Raw genomic sequence first — 24,002 nt, 5'->3', positions numbered from 1 at the left:
AGCTGATTGTAAGTCACATCTCAACTTCATAAAGGTTATAATGTGAAAATATGTGTTTTGAAAATTGATTAAATATGGTATAATACAGTGACTCTCAACCTATAGCTGAAACCTACATCTATCACAGTTTTAAACATTTTTCAGCTATGACAATATGGATAAGCCATAGTTTTTCTGTTGCCTCGCCTAAAAACTTGGAAAAAAATCTTCCTTCACCTAGCTGAAAAGAGAAAGCTGAATCAGATACATCTGAGGTCACTTTCAACCTCTAAGAGCCAGGGTTTTGCTTTTATGATCCCTTTTAATATCAGCTACCTTGACCTTAAGCCATCAGTGGGAGAAGAGGCTAAAACAGGTAATTTCGCTTATCTTAAGATGCATTAGATCCAAACATCTAATTTCTGCTCCTTGTCAATTGCTACAATTTTTAACAAACAGCTTATAAACTTTTAGCTTAAAGAAATTACCGCCACAAGGAAAATTAAAAATAAAATAGATGACAAATACATAGCAGCCTAACTAATCTAATTAGCTTTATCTCTTAAAAAAAAAACCCCATGATCTGGAAGCTATTCTTTCACCTACAAACAGCACAGTTCTCTTGGTGAACACTTTACTAATTCTGTACCTTTGTTCATCCTCTACCTTTCACCAACACGACTAAAAGCACTGAATGTAGCTTCTATCCACATCAGATGCTGTGACTAAGAGGGATATGCCTCTATTGCTAAATTGTGTGTACCTAAAATTATACTTTTATTTTAAATTTTTATAATTAATTTCTGACAAATGGCTTCCTATGTATATCTTCCCTTTGGCCTAGTGGGCAGCTCACTTGCTACTTTATATGACAAATTAATGTCAAGAAACTTTACTTTGAGGAAAATGAAGAAATTAAAGATTAGTTTTAAACTTAGTTTTAAATTTTTTTATGATACTATGTTTGACTCAAATATATATCTTTGAAGAAGGTGGGCTTTACAGCTATAACCAATGTTTTAACCTAGCCTACCTATCTTTGGCCGGGCTAATTAGAGGGCACAGGTTTTATGATTAAAGCATGATTATAAATAAATAGGATTTGATTATACTATAGAGTGAATTTGTTTTTTATAGTGGGGAAAAAAGAGCACATTCAGAAAATAGCTTGGCACAAACAGGCTTATTAGAAATAAACAATCTTACAGAATACCAACCTCAGATAAGGTTACTCTGCAACCATGATAAAATGAGACAAAGTAAGGCCATTTCATAATTTGTCTCAGCAGAGACAAATATAAGATCACAACGCAACCCCTCAAAATACCAAATATACTTTTTTTTGCTAAATGAGCGAATGCAACTTCTTTATCCAAACAAACCACTGCTTCCTTAGACCTTCCACCAAACCAAAGCCCAAATTCTTTTACTGCCTCTTTCAAACACACTTTTACTGAGAGGATCCATAGTCGCCCATGTTGTGTGTTCTCCCTTGAGGCAAGTACTAAACCCAAGTTGTCCAACTACAGGGGTATTCCTGGAGGTCTTTGGCTGGAGGACACAGGAAAATTAAAAAATGAAATACAAAAACTCTCAAGTTTAAGTTGTATAATAAGACTATCCTATACATCTATGCCTCTCTAGTCACTGGGGGAGAATAGACTATCCTATACATCTATGCCTCTCTAGTCACTGGGGGAGAAAAACACAAAATGTTTACCACCCCCATTTACTTAGAAAATAGCTTTAAGTGGTAAACATGGTTTTCAGTGAGCAAATGACATAAATCCAGCCACCTTTTCTTCTTTTCGATTAAGAGCCAAAGTATATCTTAAACTAAAGATTCAAATTATTCTATGTGACCTAATCACCATTCTGTACATAGCAGTCTTTTCTATATAGGATGTCTGCTAGACCACAAGCACCATTTTTAAAAGATGACATTATTCTACACTGATGAATAAAATGAAATTAGAAAGATCTCTTATCTAGTGTCTGTAAAATTCAGTATCTTATATGATTCACTGGAAAAGTATATTAATTTCCATAAAGTAAAGAATATAAGTGTCAATATATACAACAAATTTCAGAAAGAAGTTAAAAAATGGATGAATTATTCACCTCAAAAACACATCTGCTAAAAACTGCCATCATATTGACATAAAGGAAATTGTTACTCACGCTTCATTAAGGGGTACAAAAATAAAATCCTTTTCAAAAATATCTACATGCCGGGTCCATGTTTTTACTCTTCCATGTCGCTTCTGCTGTATTCTGTAAGACAAGAGAGAAACTATCAAGCTTTTGAAGTGTTTCTAGTGTTTCTGCCTCTATGCAGCAATTTATACATTACAAAGATTGAGATGTTAATAGATCAGTTGTATGATTTAACAAGTTGTGAGAAGAAAGCAGAACATCTGAGATGGAGCTGGGAAGATGGGAAACTGTCCGTCCCTGAATCTGGAAGAAAGAGATTATTTAATTCATCCTACTACTTACTAGGGTGGATCAGAGCTACTATTTTTATTGTTGCAGAACTGGTTTTAGCAATGATATCGAGAAGCATATCAGACCATGACGTATAAGAACTGAGGAGAAGAGAGCAGGAAAAGTGAGCACTATCTTACAGCTGGTGAAACAGGACAGAACCAGCACTGGTCAAAACCAACCACTACCATCAACTCTAAGAAGCAAAATCAGGGATCACTGGAATAGTAGAAAATATTATTAATATTATGCACAGCAGCCATCAATTCAAGACATTTAACAGCACTTATGACAAAAAATGTTCCAACCCTTTGTGTGTATCTTGTGACCAACTGCCAGCAAGCATTAGAGCTGGATGCAGTCACTATATGGAGAGGCATTATAAACAACTCAGGCCTCATATGTAGAATGTTGTTTCCTTAACTTGTCTGAGAAGAATTATCCAAAGAACTTATTAAAATTACAGATTCACAGGTTCCTCTGTTAGCTATTATGGATGGAACATCTAGGGTAAAACAGAGCAATCGGTATTTAATAAGTATTCAAGTAATTTTTCTTTTTTAAACTATCAGATATATTTGGGAAATACTGATCTAGATATCAGACCTAAAACCTTTATGAATTCCAGGTATTCTTGGAGTTTTAGAACATTATAAATTATATTAATTTTGCTAATTGAGAATGGAAGTAAAAAATGTTGCTTTAATACAAATAAGCGATTTTTTCTAAGTTAAACTTAAGTGACTTACTACATCTGTTAAATATTTTCAAAAAGCTTGACTTACGACAGATTAGTTGTTTCATGAAGATTTCTCTTCTCTCTCTGATTAAGGCGTTTATAGAAGAAAGAACTGAATACATGAATTCGGTCAGCTTCTTCTTTCTTCAATTTTTCAAGCACCAAATACCTGTTTTACAAAAAGTAATTCCAAATAGAATGAATTTAACAGTGTATACTAAAAACAGTGATCAAATATCTATTTAGCCACCATCAATCTCTATTCCTTTAAACTGAAAAACTCATAAACAAAATTTATTTCATATTCTAGACAATGATTACTATCAGATTATATGTAGGTAATAAGTGGTGTTTGAGAGTAAAACTAGGATTTGAAAGATCTAATCTTCTAAAACAAGGGCACATTTATGAACATTCATAGAAACATTATTTATCATACCCTAAAACTAGAAATGACAGAAATGCTCATCACCGATGAATGGAAAATGTGATATATCCATACAATGGAATATTATTTGGCAATAAAAAGAAATGAAGGACTTCCCTGGTGGCGCAGTGGTTAAGAATCCGCCTGCCAATGCAGGGGACACGGGTTTGAGCCCTGGTCTGGGAAGATCCCACACGCCACGGAGCGACTAAGCCCACGTGCCACAACTACTGAGCCTTTGCTTTAGAGCCTGCAAGCCACAGCTACTGAGCCCGTGTGCCACAACTACTGAGCCCACATGCCGCAACTACTGAAGCCCGTGCACCTAGAGCTTGTGCTCTGCAACAAGAGAAGCCACTGCAATGCGAAGCCCGTGCACCGCAACGAGGAGTGGCCCCCGTTCGCCGCAACTAGAGAAAGTCCACGTGCAGCAACGAAGACCCAATGCAGCAAAAAATATATTAAAAAAAATGAAGTTCTGATACATGCTGTAACATAGAAGAACCGTGAAAACGTTATGCTAAGTGAAAGAAGCTAGTCACAAAAGTCCACATATTGTATGATTCCATGTACATGAAATGTTCAGAGTATGCAAATCCAGAGATAGCAAGGAGACTGGTGGTTGCTTAGAGCTGGAGTGGGCTGGGGAAATGGGGAGCCACTGCTAATGGGTATTGAGGGTCTGTAGGGGGTGAAAATGTTCTAATATCGATGATGGTTGCACAACTGTCTGAACACACTAAAAACCACTGAATTATACACTTTAAATGGGTGAATTGTATGGTATGTGCTCTGTACGTCAATAAAGCTGCTATTTTTGTTTTATGTTTATTTTGTTTTCAACAGTTAATAAACCATGATTAGCCATAAACTGCTTTTTATAAAAACAGAATCTGTACAGTGGTGAGGTTATAACAATGACTCTTTAAAGTAATCTTACATCAGTTCTAATTTTTCCTTGCCTTAGTTGTTTTTTTCTATAGGTCTATATCAAGACAAATAGAAATGGTTTATATTACACAGAGAAATTATGATATATTAAATTTAATTATTTATGCTCCAAACTCCCTCAAAGGAGCTATGCAAATTCAAGCTTATGAGCATATTCATCTTATTAAAATGAGGAGAGTATGAAAGCCTTGTGAAACCTTACACAGAAAGAGCCAAGTACCCAGAAGGCACATCTTTGAGACCTGTCACTTCTGTCATAATATTTGATAATTCTAAAGCTCAAGTTCTGATGAAAAGGACCTAACTTACAGATTGCTTGCTTTAGGGCAACTCAGTGTGCCCCGACAAAAGATATAAGACAGTGAATCACCTCATGACACAGTTTAAATGAATCGCTGAATTCTACATCTATATTCAAAACAGAGAATGTAGTGAACTGGACTTGAATTTAGGGACTACACCATAATGGGTGAACCATGCTGCTTTTACCATTACAAACTACAATAGCTATTTTGTAAACTGAATTGAATAAAAAAAAGGGATAGTTCAACTTAAAAAAGAAAGTTATTGGTGATTTAAGAAAATGGGCTCTACTTCATATATAAACAAATCCACGCTTTATTTTTGTAAATGAAAGAAATAAATTTATTTGAAGATAAAAGGATTTTCATACAGAAAACTTAAAAAGATCTACAGACATACTAGAAATAAAAGAGTTTTAGCAAGATGTCTGGCTATACGGGCAAAATATATTTCTTGTTGAAATCCTCAAAAATGTTACGTATCAGTTGTCTCCAAATTGCATAAATTTCGCGGAGGGTTCCTCAAGCTAGCGCCGCTGACATTTTAAGCCAGATAATGCTTTGCTGTGGGGGGCGTGTCCTGTGCAGCATAGGGTGCTTGGCCTTACCTCTGGCCTCTACCCACAGATGGTATCAGCACGCATCCCTTCCTTTTGTGAGGACCAAAATGCCCAAAGTGCTCCCAGTGCAGAATCACTGATCCTGTGCAATTACAATCAAAATCTCAAAAGGACTTTAAAAATGGAACCTGGGACTTCCCTGGTGGCGCAGTGGTTGAGAGTCCACCTGCCGATGCAGGGGACGCGGGTTCGTGCCCTGGTCCAGGAAGATCCCACAATGACGCAGAGTGGCTGGGCCCATGGGCCATGGCCGCTGAGCCTGCGCGTCCGGAGCCTGTGCTCCGCAACGGGAGAGACCACAGCAGTGAGAGGCCTGCGTACCACCAAAAAAAAAAAAAAAAAAAAAAAAAGGAATCTGATGGGTTGATTCCAAAGTTTATCTGAAAGAATCAAAAGGTCAAGCATATCCAAAACATTTGTGAAGAAGAATATGGCGGAGAGCTTGCCTTTCTATTACAGATAACAAGAATAAAGTAACACTAATCATGGCAGTGTGGTACTGATGCAGGAATAGGTGCACGGCCAACGGAACAAATTATACAGCCCCGAAAACAGACCTGTGCAACTATGTTATCTTAGCGTAACAAATCCTAGAGGAATTAAGGACTTAAAAGTGAAAAAACAAAACTTCAAAAAGCCTTTTAATTTAAAAAAACTAGTTTTGTCTTTCTAATATAGATCCATAAGCATTTCTGTGACTATATATAGTTCTGGGTCTTTTTATGTACATCTATTAGAATTATTAATTTTAATTAAAACAACTAAGTCTCTTATTTTAGAATTAAAGGGAAAATCCAAGTTTATTACAAAAAAACTTTTGGGAATTTCTTTCATTTTGGGATTTCTTTCCATTTCTTTCATTTGTTTTTTTCTTTCTGTATAAATCATTTAAATATTGGATGTCATAGTGAAGCTGTTCACCTGCTATTTTATAAAGCAGACAATCTAACAATTCAATCATGACATTTAGTTACAGGATGAAGTTAAAAGATGATTTTAAGGTTTTGAAAATAATTTTTATTAAAATTATTCTTTTTCCCTGCATTTTATTAACATTCTCTAGATGCAATGCCTTTCTACTTTTTATAATTCTGGCAAACTGTTTAAAGGTTTGTTTCTAACTTGTAGAGTTAGAAATGGAAAAGAATGAGCAGCTCTGGTAGCAACTGAATTACTTATTTTTAATAGTGAAGTTTTAAAAAGTTTCCTCTTTTCGGGACTTCCCTGGTGGCCCAGTGGTAAAGAATCTGCCTTACAATGCAGGGGATACGGGTTCGATCCCTGGTCAGGGAACTAAGATCCCACATGCCGCAGGGCAACTAAGACTGTGTGCCACAACTACTGAGCTTGTGCACCTCAACTAGAGAGCCCGTGTGCCGCAAACTACAGAGCCCACGTGCTCTGGAGCCTGCACGTCACAACTAGAAAGAGAAAACCCACAAGCCACAACTAGAGAGAAACCCGTGAGCCGCAATGAAAAGCCTGCATGCTGTAACAAAAGATCCTGCATGCCTTGATGAAGATCCCATGTGCCGCAACTAAGACCTGACACAACCAAAAATAAATAATAAATCTTTAAAAAGAAGTTTCCTCTTTTTAATTCACTTCTAAGGAATGTCATGAGATGAATATAAACAAAGATTTTTTAAAAATCATGGATTTTGGGCTTCCCTGGTGGCGCAGTGGTTGAGAGTCCGCCTGCCGATGCAGGGGACATGGGTTCGTGCCCCGGTCCGGGAAGATCCCACATACCGCGGAGCGGCTGGGCCCGTGAGCCACGGCCGCTGAGCCTGCGCGTCCGGAGCCTGTGCTCCGCAACGGGAGACACCACAGCAGTGAGAGGCCAGCGAGCCGCAAAAAAAAAAAAAAAAAAATCATGGATTTTGTTAGATTTTCTATCTTATTTGGAATAGATCTGCATCAGAAAGGCAGAACCTGTAGATAATGTAAGTTTACTGTATAAAATTTGCTCTAAACTTTAACTATATGATGTCAAGGGGCCTCCTGAAAATATATAAAGAATTTCAAAAGAATAAAAAAAGACTATAAAATCTCTATTGTAATGTAAAAAATACAGATTTAAGTATGAAATAGAATAAACTAAAATATAAACAAAACACAGGAGTTCAATTTATTTTTTAGATCCAACTATGTGCTTTCAAAAACAAAAAGACATTTTAAACATAAAGACTTAAACAGGTTAAAAGTAAAAGGGTGAAGAAACATACATCATGCATCAGCAAACACAAACCAAAAGAAAGCTGGAGTAGCTATATTAATTTTGAACAAAGTAGGATTAAAAACAAGGAGATTATCAAGAATAAACAGGAACATTATGTAATGATAAAGGGGTTGATTCTCCAAGAAGACATAAACATGTATGTACCTAAAAAGACAGCTTCAAAATACATAAGGAGAAATAGACAAATCAATAACTGTAGTTGGAGATCAACGACTTTCTCAATAATTACAGAACAAAGTAGGTGGAACATCAGTAAGGACAAAGACCATTTGAATAGCACTAGCACAACATGACCTAGCTGACATTCACAGAACACCACTTTATCCAATAACAGCAGCACTGTTCTACACAATCACTTAAGATTTTTCAGTAGCTTGGTTTGTTAAGGTAGTATACATTAGGATTAAGAGAACACATCTTTTTTTAATTAATTAATTTTTGGCTGCATTGGGTCTTCGTTGCTGCACGTGGGCTTTCTCTAGTTACGGTGCGAGGGCTTCTCGTTGCGGTGGCTTCTCTTGCTGTGGAGCACAGGCTCTAGGCACCCGGGCTTCAGTAGTTGTGGCACACAGGCTCAGTAGCTGTGGTTCGTGGGCTCTAGACCACAGGCTCAGTAGTTGTGGTGCATGCGCTTAGTTGCTCCATGCCACGTGGGATCTTCCCGGACCAGGGCTTGAACCCGTGTCCCCTGCATTGGCAGGTGGATTCTTAACCACTGCGCCACCAGGGGAGTCCCTCCAGCAGCTTTTAACAACCAGTTTTTTAAAAAAAATATTGTCTTCTGATATACATTTGAATAAACTAGAAAATACTGGAGAGCACTAAACACACTGATAGTTAAGTTCTGTTTTGTTTCATACACACATCCATCTTATATCACAAAGCAGTAAACACATACAAATTTATACATGTATAAACACATTACACATACATGTATTCATGTATATGTATATGTTATGTGTATTCTGGGTCATGACATAAGCCCTTCTAGGAGAGCTTCTTGATTCCTCATATTTCCCAACCCCCAGAGAGAATGAAGCTTTCTTTTTCTGCTATGTTTGTACCATGTTAATGCTTCTGCCAATACTTTAATCCCACATTCGTGTTCCCTATAAAATCATAAACTTTTAACACAGTACCTGCCACAAAGTTGGCACTTGGTGAACATTTATTGAAGGAAACGAGTGAAATCATACTTTTGTCCTTGCTCAACAAATTATTACCTAACCTAGGGTAGTAACAATTTTAGACGCTTTAAATACTACAACACTGATAATATAATAAGCTATCATTTATGATCACTTTGCATGTACCAGGTATTTTTCCTAGCACTTGAAATGTATATCTTATTTAATTCTCATGATCCTTTTAGATATTATTTTTCCCATTTTTAAAATGAAGAAACATTCACAGAGACATTAAATAACTTTTCAGATGTCATACAGTAAGTGGCAGTGATGGAATTCAAAATCCAAACAATTCTGACTCTAGAAAATACATGTATACATTATAAAATGTTAAAAATTTGCTAAAGGTCTAGGAGAAAATTAACTTACTTCAAATAAAAGTCTATAATAACATCATTTAAAAATTCTCCTTCACTTAGACAATGCAGGTCCTCATTAGTAACGGAGATGCCTCCCTTAGCTGGAGGTGGTGGATATACTATCAATCTGTAACAAAATTTTAAAAAATAAGCCAACAAATAAAAATAGGTATGCATATAACCAAAATGTAATAAAACAGAGAAGAAACTTAAGAGTGTTGCAAATGTAAAGGAATCCTCTCACTTTTCTACAGGGCCCATGAAGATGGTGTGGCTCTCTCCAGTTTCCTCATCATCAAAAAACTGGAATTCATGTTTGTTTTTAAGTTGTATTTTAGATTCAAGGGACACCTGGTAAAGAAAATTAAATTATCAATTCACAAAATCAATTTGAAACATTTTCAATAAAAAAAGTACAAGGCAAGAATGCTTTTCAATTTAAAAAGATTAAAAATAAGAAACAGGCAAAACTAGGGTCAACTTTCTTTTTATCTGTAGCTTCCAGAACAGTGATACTCTTCCAATTTTTGTAACTGGTTTTCCAGTATCCTAAGATCTCAACCATCCATATTAAATTAGATTATGTTAGTAAAATCCAAAGAACAGATAGTGTTTTTTTCTTCTAGGAGTGTAGGCCTACCTAAGCTCAGGGAATCCATGGAATATGGGAGCAGAGGCTCAGGGAACAGAGTCTACTGAGCTTCAGTTCTCCAGAATCAAGGAATCCTTAAAGAAAGAGACTTCCATTGAAATATGAGTCCATCACAGCTGCCTTAGGGCTCCAGCTGCTCTTTTCTTCCTCTGGCATTATCTCCTGTAGCCAATTCTGCAAAAGAAGGGGAATGGTTCCCCTTCCTCCCTCTATTCTTTTCTTCAACCCACTAACTGTGTGAATAGCTCTTTTCTGGTGAAGCCTTGCTCAACTTCACCAATAATATGCCTTGGATAGCCAGCCCTATTTCCAAATTTGTAGGCAGATGAAAGATTTAATATTTCTAATAAATTGTCAGCATTTCTAATAAATTGTCAGCAAACTTCAGTTGCTGTGATAGGTAAGTCATATTGATTAACATTATGTGTTATAGTAGTACTTCAGCCTTCGATTCAGGTAGCTTCAGAGTCACCTACTACATAATCCGTTATTCTAGAATTAGTTGAGAGTCAGAATCAAACGGTATACATTCTTCCTTTCCAAGTTTTCAACCATGTAGGCACACGTTACACATAAATGGACAATACATCAGGGACCAAAATTCCTTTATTTGTACTGAAGCCAATGTCACCACTGGGAACCAACAGCAAATTTAAGAAACAGAGTAACAATCGATTTGAATGTAGCACTGTACGTATATGTATGTTGAGAGTGAGGGAAAAAGAAAACAGGATGAGAGAAAAAAAGGAGACAAAAAGTAAAGATAAGAACAGAATGTGGAAAGGAACTAAAATAAAAATGCTCCTGAGACTTGTACCGATAAAAGGCTCCTGAGACTTATACCAATTACAATTTGTGTCACAAATAATCCACCACCATTAATATTTCGACACAAGGTAGTTTACAAATCACATATAAAAGCAAATAATTCTGAAATGGAATTAAAAGGATCTAACTCCAAATGAGCAATATGATAATGAACCACATTTCCCTTTAAAGGTACCATTTAAAATTACATTAAAAACATTAAAAAATGTAATTACATTTTTAATTTTGTTTTCTTTCTGCACACAACTTCCTTTGCTGCTCTCTTCACACGTTCTTGTACAGGCAACAAGTCTGCTATTGGCTTCATCAAAGGGAATTTTCGCAAAAAAATTTGACACATTATTCTTTATACCAATGTCAGTAATGATATTTTCAAATACCATATTTGTCTGAGGATCAAGGCCATTTTGAAAAATTAGAATTATGTATTGTTCTTCCAAATCTGAAAAGAAATCAATATAACTGTAAGTATAAAGGAAAAAAAATAAGTAAACAGATACCAGAAAAAAAGTAACAACTAGTTATTTCCAAGAGTATCACCAGAAATCCTGGTATAAATGTTCAAAACACTGTTTGGCATACAGTGGATATACAATACTAGAATAAAGACCAATGACAGTGTCACCTAACAATGTCACCTAAGTTATTAAAAGAAAGGAACCAGAACACATTACTCTAGCAGCAGCTCAAGAACAAATCTATCCATAGATGTAACTAATCTATTTCATCTAATAGAATCCAAATATATTAGTTTTAAATATATAATCAGTTAACATTTTTGTCAAACACAAATAAGAAATTGCCAAGTGAATTGGTATCTCTAGATTTAACTGTAAAAACTGCTATTCAGGGCTTCCCTGGTGGCGCAGTGGTTGAGAATCTGCCTGCCAATGCAGGGGACACAGGTTTGAGCCCTGGTCTGGGAAGATCCCACATGCCGCGGAGCAACTAGTCCCGTGAGCCACAATTACTGAGCCTGCGAGTCTGGAGCCTGTGCTCCGCAACAAGAGAGGCCGCGATAGTGAGAGGTCGGTGCACCGCGATGAAGAGTGGCCCCCGCTTGCCGCAACTAGAGAAAGCCCTCGCACAGAAACGAAGAACCAACATGGCCATAAATAAATAAATAAATAAATAAAATTTAAAAAACAAAACAAAACAAAACTGCTATTCACTAAGGTGCCAACTCTTGCAACTTTAATAGTAGCTATCACTTACTCATCATTAAGTTGAAGCAGCAATTACTGAGGAAAAATATTTTACAACTAATCATGCTATAACCACAAACGTTAGAGGGGAAGGGAAACAAAATGGAGAACCACACTGATTTATTGTAGAGGATTGAAGACCTGTTCGATGAACGTTCAAACTTCCTAATCAGGCTAAGTTTCAAGGTTTCCAGACTGATCGCTGATTTACTGTTAGAACTCCTATCAGTACATTTAAACAAAACAAAACAAACAAACAAAAAACTCATTTTATTCAGATCATACAGTGTTAAAATACAGAGTATATATCTTTTGAATTTTAACCCATTTTGAAAACTTTCTACATGGGTAAACCCGGGTTTTATCTTCAGAACTTCCACTTTCTGTGGACTTTTCCTCACCTATAAAATGAGAGAAGTAATATCTATCTTACAAGGTCACTGTAAGGATTGTAATTAAGATACATCTAAGGTATCTATCAAAGTCGACTCACGTTCTGCTAAACAATGTATTGTATGTATTACTATATTTGCTCTACATAACTTACTTGTTAACTTATTTATTCCTTTACAGTCATTCCGAACTTTATCCTCCATGTTCATCTGCAGTTGCATGCTCAGTTTCTGATAAACTGCTGCAGTCGTCTGAAGAAACACTACTGGTAATTTTCGGACATTACACCACTCACATTTTGTTAGATCAGAGGTATTTAAAGTAATCCCTACAGGTTCCTTTTCTGGTTCTGGAGAAAAACAAATGGAAATGGAAAATAAATCAATTCTTAAGAAGGCAAAATCATGAATGGAGGAAACTGTAAGGAAGTACAATTTTAAAGTTAAGTACATATTTATTATACTCTGTAAACAGTAACTCTAGTGGGAAATGAAGGAAAATCTTTGATCTTAAAGAAGATCTACATTTTTTCCCAGATGGAAAGAGGATTCTAATGAAGCATACTTAAAAAATTAAACATAGCTTTTGTGATGTTACAGTATGAAATTACACCATTAAGGTATAATGCCTTTTGTTAAGATGTATGTAATAACTAACCATCTTAATGAATTCTAAGAATATCATTTAATTTTTTATTCCATTGAAGTGTTTTAGTGTAAACAAAGCTTTAGTGAGCAGTAGGATATAAAATAGCTTACCTTCTAGCTGTATCTTGATAAAATCTAAACAAAACTAAAAAATAAGATACGTTAGTAACAATCATAGATTTCTGAAGATTTTGCTACAAACACCCTAAATGACATGTTATTTGGGACTTAGCCCACATAAGGCAGAAAAACTGATCCATGTACTGCATTCCTCTATCTGGCCTTTACAATACTGAGAATGAAGTCAGCCTTTGTTGAAAACATAGTTGGAAATAGATAGTTAGGGACACCAAGTTAAGACATTTAAAATAAAGGTTTTTACAAAATAAGTACAGTGCTGTAGGAAGATTAACCTACCAACAATGTATAGGATACATTAGAAAGAAGAAAAATTATGACTTAGAAGGCAGGTTAAGGAGATTATGTTAAAATTTTAATAGAAAATATACATTTGAATTGGATTGGTGGTAGTAGAGTAATAAGGAGACAGGTATGACAGGTAAGATAAAGGGACTATAGAAAGTCCTTTGGGCTTTATGGACACTGAACTAGTTCAAAACCACAATGCCTCTTGAGTGGCCACTGTAGTCCACTAATCTATTTCTAGGAGTTGCTATGTTACAAGACATTTTTCTGCAGACCACAAAGCTTTTGGATTCTTCTTTCTCTCATACAGTTCTTTAAAATACTCTTTTCATGCATCGAACTAGCATGAGAATAAAATGATAACACACTGGAGGGTAATTCTAACTCAGTGAGAACAAGCATCTTCCTATGATGAATACGTACTACCTTGAATATTACATCATGATTAAAAAAAATTTTTTATTGGAGTATATATAATAAATTTTTTACTCAGTAATTTTTATGGTGAGTAGCAATTTACAATTGTTTACATATTCCTAAGCAATTTGAAATCTTGAAATAATTTTAATATTCTATTAAATATTTTAACTTATAAATTTTAAAATATTACATATTAGCCTCAGCCATGAAATTTTGAATCTTATAATTGGTACAGTAAAGAGCTTAGAAGGTACTTACAATTACAGGCTCTATTAATAGTCGGCAGAGTGTTCCTACTCGTATACTTCGACAGTTTAAAATTACGCTATCAAAGGAACTTTGGCAGCTTAAAGATACAGGATCAACTAAAGTTTCTTGAGAAATCACTTTGCGACGTTTTAGAGGTATGTTGATAATAGAATTACCAAACTGAAAAAGGAAAAAAAATTTTCACTTAATAAGTTACTAAAACAAAGCTGCAAACTAAGTAGACATATGCAAAGAAGACCCAACATAAGAAATATAATTATTGGGACTTCCCTGGTGGCACAGTGGTTAAGAATCCTCCTGCCAATGCAGGGGACATGGGTTCAAACCCTGGTCCGGGAATATCCCACATGCTGCAGAGCAACTAAGCCAATGCGTCACAAGTACTGAGCCTGCACTCTAGAGCCCACGAGGCACAACTACTGAGCCCGTGTGCTGCAACTACTGAAGCCTGTGCGCCTAGAGCCCATGCTCCACAACAAGAGAAGCCAGTGCAATGAGACGCCCACACACTCTAACAAAGGGTAGCCCACACTCGCTGCAACTAGAGAAAGACCATGCACAGCAACGAAGACCCAACACAGCCAAAAATAAACAAATAAATGTTTTTAAAAAGAAATATAATTATCAAGACATAAGACTGATTTTATTTCAACAGTGTTAGATGAAGTAAATATTTATTGATTCTATAACAATAACAGTAAACCCTTCTATTTTATCTTGCTATATTTTATCTGGCTATTAATTGAAATGCCAGTAATAGCACAGCAGTGAGAAATGGTACTCTGGGAATCAGACAGCCTGGGTTCAAAGCACAACTATGCTACCTTTTAATGATCTGATCTTGTAAAACGTAATAACTCCTACTAAAGTTTTGGTTTCCTAAGCTAAAATGTAAGAGTATTTACTCAAATTAATGCATATAAGCAGCTTAGCACTGTGCTTCATGCACAGTAAAATGCTGGATAAAAGTTAGCTAGTAATAGTGGTAGTGGTTGTAGTATTTGGATTAAATTAGCAGCTCTTTAGAAAACATATAATTTAGGAAAATGGTTATTTATTATAAAATGATGCTTCTTTATATATTAAAAAGTGTTAAATGACTTGATCTGTTAAGATTTCACAGTCACTCTCAAATGCAAATTAATCATAATATAAAAATGTATTTTATATAAATATACTTTAAATTAAATGTAATTAAAAGTAAAGTTATTATGTTAAAAACCTTATTATCATCACAAGAATAAAACATGATCTTGATTAAAAACCAAGAGGAAAAAAAAATGTCCACTGCACAAAATAGTCACTACTCCCATTATCCCTCTAGAGACATTTCTGTGATCTATGTCACAGGAAAAAATATGTATTAAAACAAAATGTGATACACACACACATATTTATTTCTGTAAATTGCTTTCTCAGGCTTATTAACAGATTTATCATGAATATTTTCCCAGGTTATTAACAGAAACCTATTAGAGCAGTTTAAAAACTTTTTTTAGCTTTAGAATTATTTCTTCAAATGAGACGTTATTTAGCTCACTAGTAAGTTAGATAATTTAAGAGCTGCTCCAGCTGAATCCATAGTGGAGAGACTGAGTCTAGAACTTGGGCGGTCCACATCCTCCCAAGGGGCCTGTAAACTGGCACAGAGGAACCCGTACTATTCAGTGTGTCAGTGTAAAAACTGCTCACAAATTCATGGATATCCACGTTTATTTAACTGAGCCCTCCTATGCTGGACATCTGAGTTCTTTCTGACCTTTCCCCATGACACAATATTCTCTGGCAAGCATTTTTGCAGCTAAATCCTCGAATATACAATTATCACCAAATTGCACACCAGCATAATTATACCAATTTACACAGCCAATATTCCATTCCTCCAAACACTAGCCAAGAAGAAATACTACTATAGTTTAAATTTTCTAGCCATCTAACACTTAAAATATTTTACTTTAATTTCTTTTTTAGTACTTTACTTAAAAAAAAAAACCTCTATTCATACCCTTTACTCATTTTTCTATGGTTTGCTTCTATTTCTTGATTTTTAAGAAATTAAAAATATATAAAGGACCAACTCATACTTTGTCACATACTTCACTATTTTTTCTCATTTGCATTACCTATCAAATTCTGTGGATGGTGTTTTGGTTCACTGTTCTGTATCTTCCATTTAATCAAATATATTCATTTCTTCATTTATTATTCTTGCTTGTACTGAAATGTTTGGAAAGGTATTCCCCAAGATTATATTAAAAATATCAATCTATATTTTTTCTATAATTTTAACTATATTTTATTATAGCTATTTTGTTTTTCATTTCTTACAGTTCCTATCTTCATCAAACATGTATGGTTCCATATTTTAATCTATAACTTCTAGAATTCCTGACATATGTACATACACATATAACTTTTTAACATACAAGTTTTTTAAAGTTCTTTTTACAAAAATAAGAAAATATGCATATTTCTGCATCTTGGTATTCTCACTAAGCAGGGCCATGTAGAAATCCTAAGTCATTGATATAGCTCTGATTTTTATTGTCAGTGGCTGCATAACAGTCCATGGTATAGATATAGTTTCTTCAGCCATTTCTATATTAATGGGCAATGATTATGTTTGCTAATAATCATATTTATACATACAGTCTAAGCACTGGAGATAGAGGATTCCTTTGAGATTGAGTCTAGGGAATGAATTACTTGGTCATTCAGTATACCTTTTAAATATTTTAGTAGATGTTTTACATTGCTTTCCCAAAAGGCCATAACAACTTAATTTTTTTTCATCAGCATATAAGGAAAGTACCCTTTGCCTTGGATTGTTGCCAGTAGTACATATTAATCGATTTTGCATTAATTTTGAAAGTCTGTTAAGTACATGGTTATATTTCATTTTCTTTAATATGTACTTTTTCTATAAAAGTTTATTACCTGAATTTTCTCTTCTTATCTATTCCTATCTTCTTTTATTTTTTTTCCTCTAATTTTTAAAAGAGGACTAAATTCTGTCCCTTGGTCTATTATAGATATTAGTGTATGTTATCTGCATTATTACAAATATCCCTTTCTAGATCTATTGTCTATAGACATAATTTCTGTTATCCTTTGCCATCTGAGTATTTTAAAAATTTTATACAGTAAAATATAAAATATAGTAAAACCACAATATTATGGTAAAATACACCCAAGTTAAAATGACCTTTTCCTGCCCACTAGATTATACAAGTATATTTACACTTACATTTCACTTACTATAAGGTTATTGTTGTTTCTTGCTGAACTTTTTACACTTTAAGCCTTTAAATTTATTTTTGTGTTTTAATGTTCTTTCAAATAATCTTCCAAGTGTTATTTTAAGTCCTACTTCATGACTAATTCATTCTTCTCCTAAGATACTGCCAAATTGTCCTCCCCCCCAAATATTTACATACCAAAGGAGACTTAATCTGAATAAATGTCAATAAATATGAAAAGTACCTGGTCTTTCATTCTTGCTTTTCTTGGCAAGGTAACTGTATTTAATTCTGAATCTGCTGGAATGCTTCTTAGTTCATGCTCTACTCTACAGGTGTTTTCATTTAGTGCTGCTTCTACTTTTCCCGTGGATGGTGCTGGGGATGAACATGCTGAATCAGCAGGTTGAGGAGAGATGCTTTCTCTTCTGTTAGTCCTATCACTGTCATCATCATCATCATCACTGGACAAAATGACTACAAAGAAAATGTTAAATACTTCAGATATTTCATTCCTGTCAGTTAAAAATGTAAACACATGAACAAAGTGGGAAATATATTTGCTTTCAATCTCCTCCAGATCTGAGATTAATAAAAATTAAGATATAATTCATTCTATCTGATGAAAAGTTAAATTTGGAGAACAATTAGAACTGACATTTTTTTAAACAACATACAAATGTAAAATTGATTCTACAGTCCACCACAATCACCCACACAGAAACATACACAAGTTACAGCAAAAATTAAATGTTTATCAGTAGGTTTATTTCAGAGTTCCAGAAAATCTTAGGTATGAAGATAATCTGCATATCAATTATTCACAAAATAGCACGCATTTTAAATGTGTGTAAAATTGCATGTGACCAAATAATTTTATCTCACACAAGGAATCACTAACATCACAACTGGTCTTTGGGAGAACTTGGACCAGTGCTTAATGCTTAATAAATCTTGTTTAGTAAATGAACGTGGACAAGACATTATATTAAGGTAATTTGCTCTTCTACCACGTACTCATTATTGAATCTTATCAAACTCATCTCTATATTGTAATTGCACAGAGCCAGCATACTGCACTTGAGTCAAATACTAACTCCTTACCCTGGTTCATAAATTTACGTAATCTGGCCCCACTCTACTTTCTCATACTACTCCATTTTTCCCTCTTTATGTTCCAGGTATACCAGCTTTTTTCTGTTCCTCAAACACCACCACCAGGTATACCGGCATTTTTTCCAGGTATACTGGCATTTTTTCTGTTCCTGTCTGACTGTAATTCCCCTAACACTTTTTTGCATTTTGGTCATCAAATATTAGCTTAAATACCACTTTTTGATTGACCACCCAATCTAAAGTAGCACACAGGTACTTATTCACATCAACTAATTTAAATTTCTGTTGTCTTTTGTTGTGGATGTTTACTTGCTCATTTGTCTCTCCCCACTAATATAAACTGTAAAAGAGCAAAAATACCGCCTTGCTTACTGCTATATTCCCAGCATCTAAAACTGCTTGGCAAAGAAAGTCATGTATTGAACAATGTATAAACTTGTACGAGCAATTTTCTTTTTCCGTATCATACACATAAATGCTTAGTTAATATTTTTTGAGTCATATACAAGTCCCAGAGAGGCATCACCCCTAGCATCACACCATTCATCTTTTTTATTTTGCTATCCAGTCTCAGGAGCAAATGCTAAAGTTGATCTTTTTCAGAACTGGTATTTTATTAACACAAAATCTAACAGGCCAGATTAGAAGGTCCAAGCTGATTTACACACATTGAAAATTAGGGTCTTGCCACTTACTAGCTATTTGCCTCAGTTCTCCTCTGGATACTGGGGACAATAAAGTCCTATTTCAAAGGACTGTCTTAAGAACAAATGAGTTAATATGTAAAAGGTTTATAGCATAGTGTCTGTCATACGTAAGCTTTAAAAAAGTCCATAAACTGCTTATGTTGTTTATGAAAAGCTAAGCAGAAATACATATTAAATGGTAAGCCTAGTGTTCAACCTACCGTTAATTTCTATTGTGCTTCAGAAACATTAAAACTTCTATAGCTACTCTATCAAAAACTTATTTTAACTAGAGCATGGACTTGAGGATATGGGGAGGGGGAGGGGTAAGCTGTGACAAAGTGAGAGAGTGGCATGGACATATATACACTACCAAACGTAAAACAGAGAGCTAGTGGGAAGCAGCCGCATAGCACAGGGAGATGAGCTCAGTGCTTTGTGACCACCGAGAGGGGTGGGATAGGGAGGGTGGGAGGGAGGGAGACGCAGAGGGAGGAGATGTGGGGATATATGTATACGAATAGCTGATTCACTTTGTTATAAAGCAGAAACTAACACACCATTGTAAAGCAATTATACGCCAATAAAGATGTTAAATAAAAAAAAAAACTTATTTTAAAGCCCCAATACTGCAACAGATAGAATTGTACTACACAGCTCTTGTTTTATTAACTTAAAATAGAGGTTGTGCTCAATGGCACCATAACTGTAAAGTAAATGGGGAGAGAGTATGCAAAGATGACGACAGTTAAAGAGCTGTTTTCATAGCTGCTTTGATTCTATATAAAACATGGAATATATTCTATATGAATATACGTAAGATTCTGTATCAGGGTCTGCTATGGACTAAATTCTGTCCCTTCAAAATTCCTATGTTGAAGCCCTAATCCCCAATGCAACTACATTTGGAGACAGGGCCTATAAAGAGGTAATAAAGGTTAAATGAGGTCATAAAGGTGAGGCCTTAATTTGAAAGGACTGGTGAAATAGGAAAAAGAGATGACAGAAATCTCCCTCTCCCTCTCTGCGCAAGCACAAAAGAAAGGCCATGTAAATACACAGAAAGAAGGTGGCTATCTGCAAGCCTGGAAGAGAGGCCTCACCTGATGGCACCTTAATCTTGGAGTTGCAGCATCCAGAACTGTGAGACAATAAATCTCTGTTGTTTAAGCCCACTCAGTCTATAGTATTCTGTTATGGCAACCCAAGCTGACTAATATATGGTCTTTGCATTTACATTACAAACTTGTTCCATTGAAATCAGCCTATCTTCCTCCTCACTTCATTCTAGGCAATGTTCAAAAGTTACTCTATCAAGTAACTTTTTCACCTACCTATCTCAAATTCCACCACTTATCTAAAATTGCAAGCTTCTTCACTGTGACACTTGTCACTCTCTATTTCCTGGACCTGCTTCACTTTTCCACATAGAGTTTATCACTACTTGAGACATTGTACATTTTATTATTTGACCACCAAGGACAGAATAAAAGCTTCATAATAATAAAATATTTTAATAGGAATACAAATTTAAGAATGATAAAGTATATAGAGACTTTGCAACTAGAAAAATCTGTTTTTTTAAAATCTACACTTTGGGGCTTCCCTGGTGGCCCAGTGGTTGAGAGTCCGCCTGCCGATGCAGGGGACACGGGTTCGTGCCCCGGTCCAGGAAGATCCCACATGCCGCGGAGCGGCTGGGCCCGTGAGCCATGGCCGCTGAGCCTGCGCGTCCGGAGCCTGTGCTCCACAACGGGAGAGACCACAGCAGTGAGAGGCCCGCGTACCGCAAAAAAAAAAAAAAAAAAAAAAAAGCAATAGTAATATTATTAATAATAATGTTACTGAATACAGTCAGGATTTCTTTGGAGTTCTGTTTGAACATCAGGGATGTATAGCCACAATATTAATTTAATGTAAATTAATTTGAAATAATTCTGTGTGTTCAAGACACCAACTAGATATATAATTAAGTTCATTGGTTTCATTTTGTTTTTGATTTTATTGTTGTTTTAAATCTCCGACTTAATTTTGTTTTATAATCATGTAAAACATTTACATGGTTCCAAAGTCAAATCTATAAAACAAGGTATATTTGGAGAAATCTAGCATCTATCCCTAACTCCTACACTGTTTCCTACACTTCCAACTAACTTCTTTTTAAAATTAGCTTTTGATATATCTTTTCATTAAAAAAAAAAAACCTATATCCTCCCACCCTTCATAAATAAAGAGTAGCATACTATAAGCTCTGATCTGCACCTTGCTTTATTTACTTGATTACAGATCTTGGAAATCACTCTACACAATATTAAATAAGATCTTTCTTCCCCCCTGTACAGCTACGTACACTATAGTTGATTCAACCAGTTCATGACTGTTTCCAATCTTGTGCCATTTGTTACAAAAAGGACTGCATTTCATATACATGCATATATGTACATGTGACTAAAGATAGGAAAAAAGATTTAGGAGATGAACAAAAGTAGTATGGGAACGAATTTTCAGCTCTACTGAGCTATGCTAGGCACTTCATGTTATTTTTAAATTTACTCCCTCAAGAACCCTATCAGGAAGGAAATATATCCACTTATAGATCAGAGAGATTAAATTAACCGGGTCAAAGTTACAAAATGGGGCATAACTGGCACTTGACCTAAGACTAGGGCCAAGGTCTGTGCCTTTTTTTTTTTTTTAACTATTTAAGATGGATGGAATAAGAACAAAGTCAGTCATATTTTCCAACTACATGGACAGTTTTAATAATCTACCTCAAAACCATGTCACATAATTGACACAAGAAGATACCTTTTAAAATTACAGTTCTGAAATATGCTCATGCTCACATTAAAAATATATGTGAAAAATAACGGATTGATATCAGCAATACTAAAGGGAGTAAAATACTTACTTGGATCATTTAGGTCTGACAGGCTTGTTTTCCTCTCTTTCAGGCTTGTGATTTTGGCTACTTTTGCCCTAGGTAAAATGACTTTCCCATTAGTCTGTAAATTATTCTGTCCACTATCATCACAACTCACAATAATATCAACTGGAACCTTTCCCACACTGTTGCCATAAAACTTCTTGGCTGGTAATGTTGTGTTTTGTGACTTCTGTCCTCCAGAATTCTGATGAATTGATGTTCTTAATAATCCAGCAGATTCATTCAAAGTTACAGCTTGTCTGCAATTTCTTTGCAAATCCTTAGGAAAAGGAATACCACAACTTTGGCATTTGGTCTGGTTTTCTTTTTCTTTTCCACATTTTGGACAATATCCACACTGTTTAGAAACCTTAAATTCCAAAAAATAAAAAATAAGGAAAGAAACAAAAGACTTTGGCATTTTATTTCAACATCATGGAACAACAACAACAGTAATCTCAAAATTAAATCTCCTACTTCCCATCATCATCACTATGGCTACCACAAAACCCTGAATGTTATTTGAGATTTAGCATCAGAATGCTGGAAGGAATGTTCAAACCATCTAGTCCAGCAGTCTTCAAATTGGACTATGTATATTCCTCAAGGGTTACATAAAGATTTTCTAAGGCATACAGGACATATATAATCTCAAGGGAATCAACATCTAGATCCTCAATTCACACATGTAACCTTTCCAAAAACTGATTTGATTATGCTTCTCATGTCAAAGCACCACCTGCCACAATTGTTCTTCTCATACTTAAAAGCAAAAAAAAAAAAAGAACACTAAACCCATCTTCCATTTGAAATATTACAAGGGTGCACTGCCTTGCGGTATAAAAATCACCAAACCAAGCAGGATAATTTTAAATGTTGGAAAAATGAATCAATTCTAAGTTCTGATTAACAAAAACTTTTACAAGATATTTATTTCTAAGACAGTACTTCAAAAATATTTTAAGGAAGGAAGGCCTAATCTAGGCCTCTTACAATTGTTATATCATTAAAAAATGTTTTTTGACAGTAGAGTGTCATGTAATTTTGAAGCATATAACACAGAAGGAGTTCAAGGTACTTGGTGATATTACTGTAATAAAACTCTTTCCATACTCATGTACCTATTTATGTGAACAAGGTTCTGTAGCACTTATGTCTATAAGAAGGAAAATAAATATACAAATAATGCAAATGGTTGACCACGTCCTACTGTACCAGAAAGGGAAACCCATAAACAACAGAGCAGTCCCTATCTACATACTACACTCTAATCCTCTAAAAAATTATCTAAACCCCATTATTTTCATGATGAGCACAGACATATTTCCACCTCTAGCTAGGTTTAAAAAATATCATGGTACACTCAAAAAAGTTTAAATACGTTCATTTATGTGGGAGCTAGACCCCCATTTGCCACAGTGGGGATCAGCTATGTATGAGCTAACTCTGCCTTTTAAGAATCGAGGATATGATCAAGCTGGGTTCAGCCTGTCTCCAATACTTTATTGTCTATAATAAAGGACATATTTCAGTAAAAAGAACCCCATGGAAAAGCAATACTTTCACATATTTTCTTTTATAAAATTGATACAGAAACAGAAAAAACACTTCTCTACTATTAAAATTTTTAATATTAAAATATAGAAGGAAATATATCATGAGCTATTATCATATGCCTTCCATCAGCTAAGAAACATGTATCTTAGAACTGTTTGCAACAATTAGGAGTAAAATGCAGATCAGCTGAACCAAACATGATATTAAATTTTTCATGATAAAAACTAGAGATTAAGAATTTTATCAACCTAGTGACCTAAAAACTAGAATCTCAATAATGCTCAATTACTTTTAGTAAAGTAGTAAATTTTCCTAACAATTGTATGTTAAGTATAATTTCTTTT

At 34.9% G+C, this 24,002-nt stretch overlaps 1 protein-coding gene across 7 annotated transcripts in view; it reads right to left on the bottom strand.

The window, feature by feature from the left end:
* Positions 1-24,002, bottom strand: part of SENP6 (SUMO specific peptidase 6) — a 102,617-nt gene that overhangs the window by 16,803 nt on the left and 61,812 nt on the right. For all 7 annotated transcript variants that reach the window (XM_079939922.1, XM_079939919.1, XM_079939918.1 and 4 more), the window contains 10 exons: positions 22,087-22,471; positions 17,618-17,850; positions 14,123-14,293; positions 13,130-13,163; positions 12,526-12,720; positions 10,989-11,215; positions 9,538-9,644; positions 9,304-9,420; positions 3,252-3,374; positions 2,161-2,253 (listed from right to left, as the gene is read on the bottom strand). In XM_079939922.1, coding sequence (XP_079796048.1) covers positions 2,161-2,253; positions 3,252-3,374; positions 9,304-9,420; positions 9,538-9,644; positions 10,989-11,215; positions 12,526-12,720; positions 13,130-13,163; positions 14,123-14,293; positions 17,618-17,850; positions 22,087-22,471 — 1,685 coding nt within the window. The remainder of the gene's footprint in view (positions 1-2,160; positions 2,254-3,251; positions 3,375-9,303; positions 9,421-9,537; positions 9,645-10,988; positions 11,216-12,525; positions 12,721-13,129; positions 13,164-14,122; positions 14,294-17,617; positions 17,851-22,086; positions 22,472-24,002) is intronic.

Source organism: Stenella coeruleoalba, assembly GCF_951394435.1.
Source record: "Stenella coeruleoalba genome assembly, chromosome: 12".
Lineage (NCBI taxonomy): Eukaryota > Metazoa > Chordata > Mammalia > Artiodactyla > Delphinidae > Stenella > Stenella coeruleoalba.
This window is presented reverse-complemented; position numbering and strand designations above follow the sequence as displayed.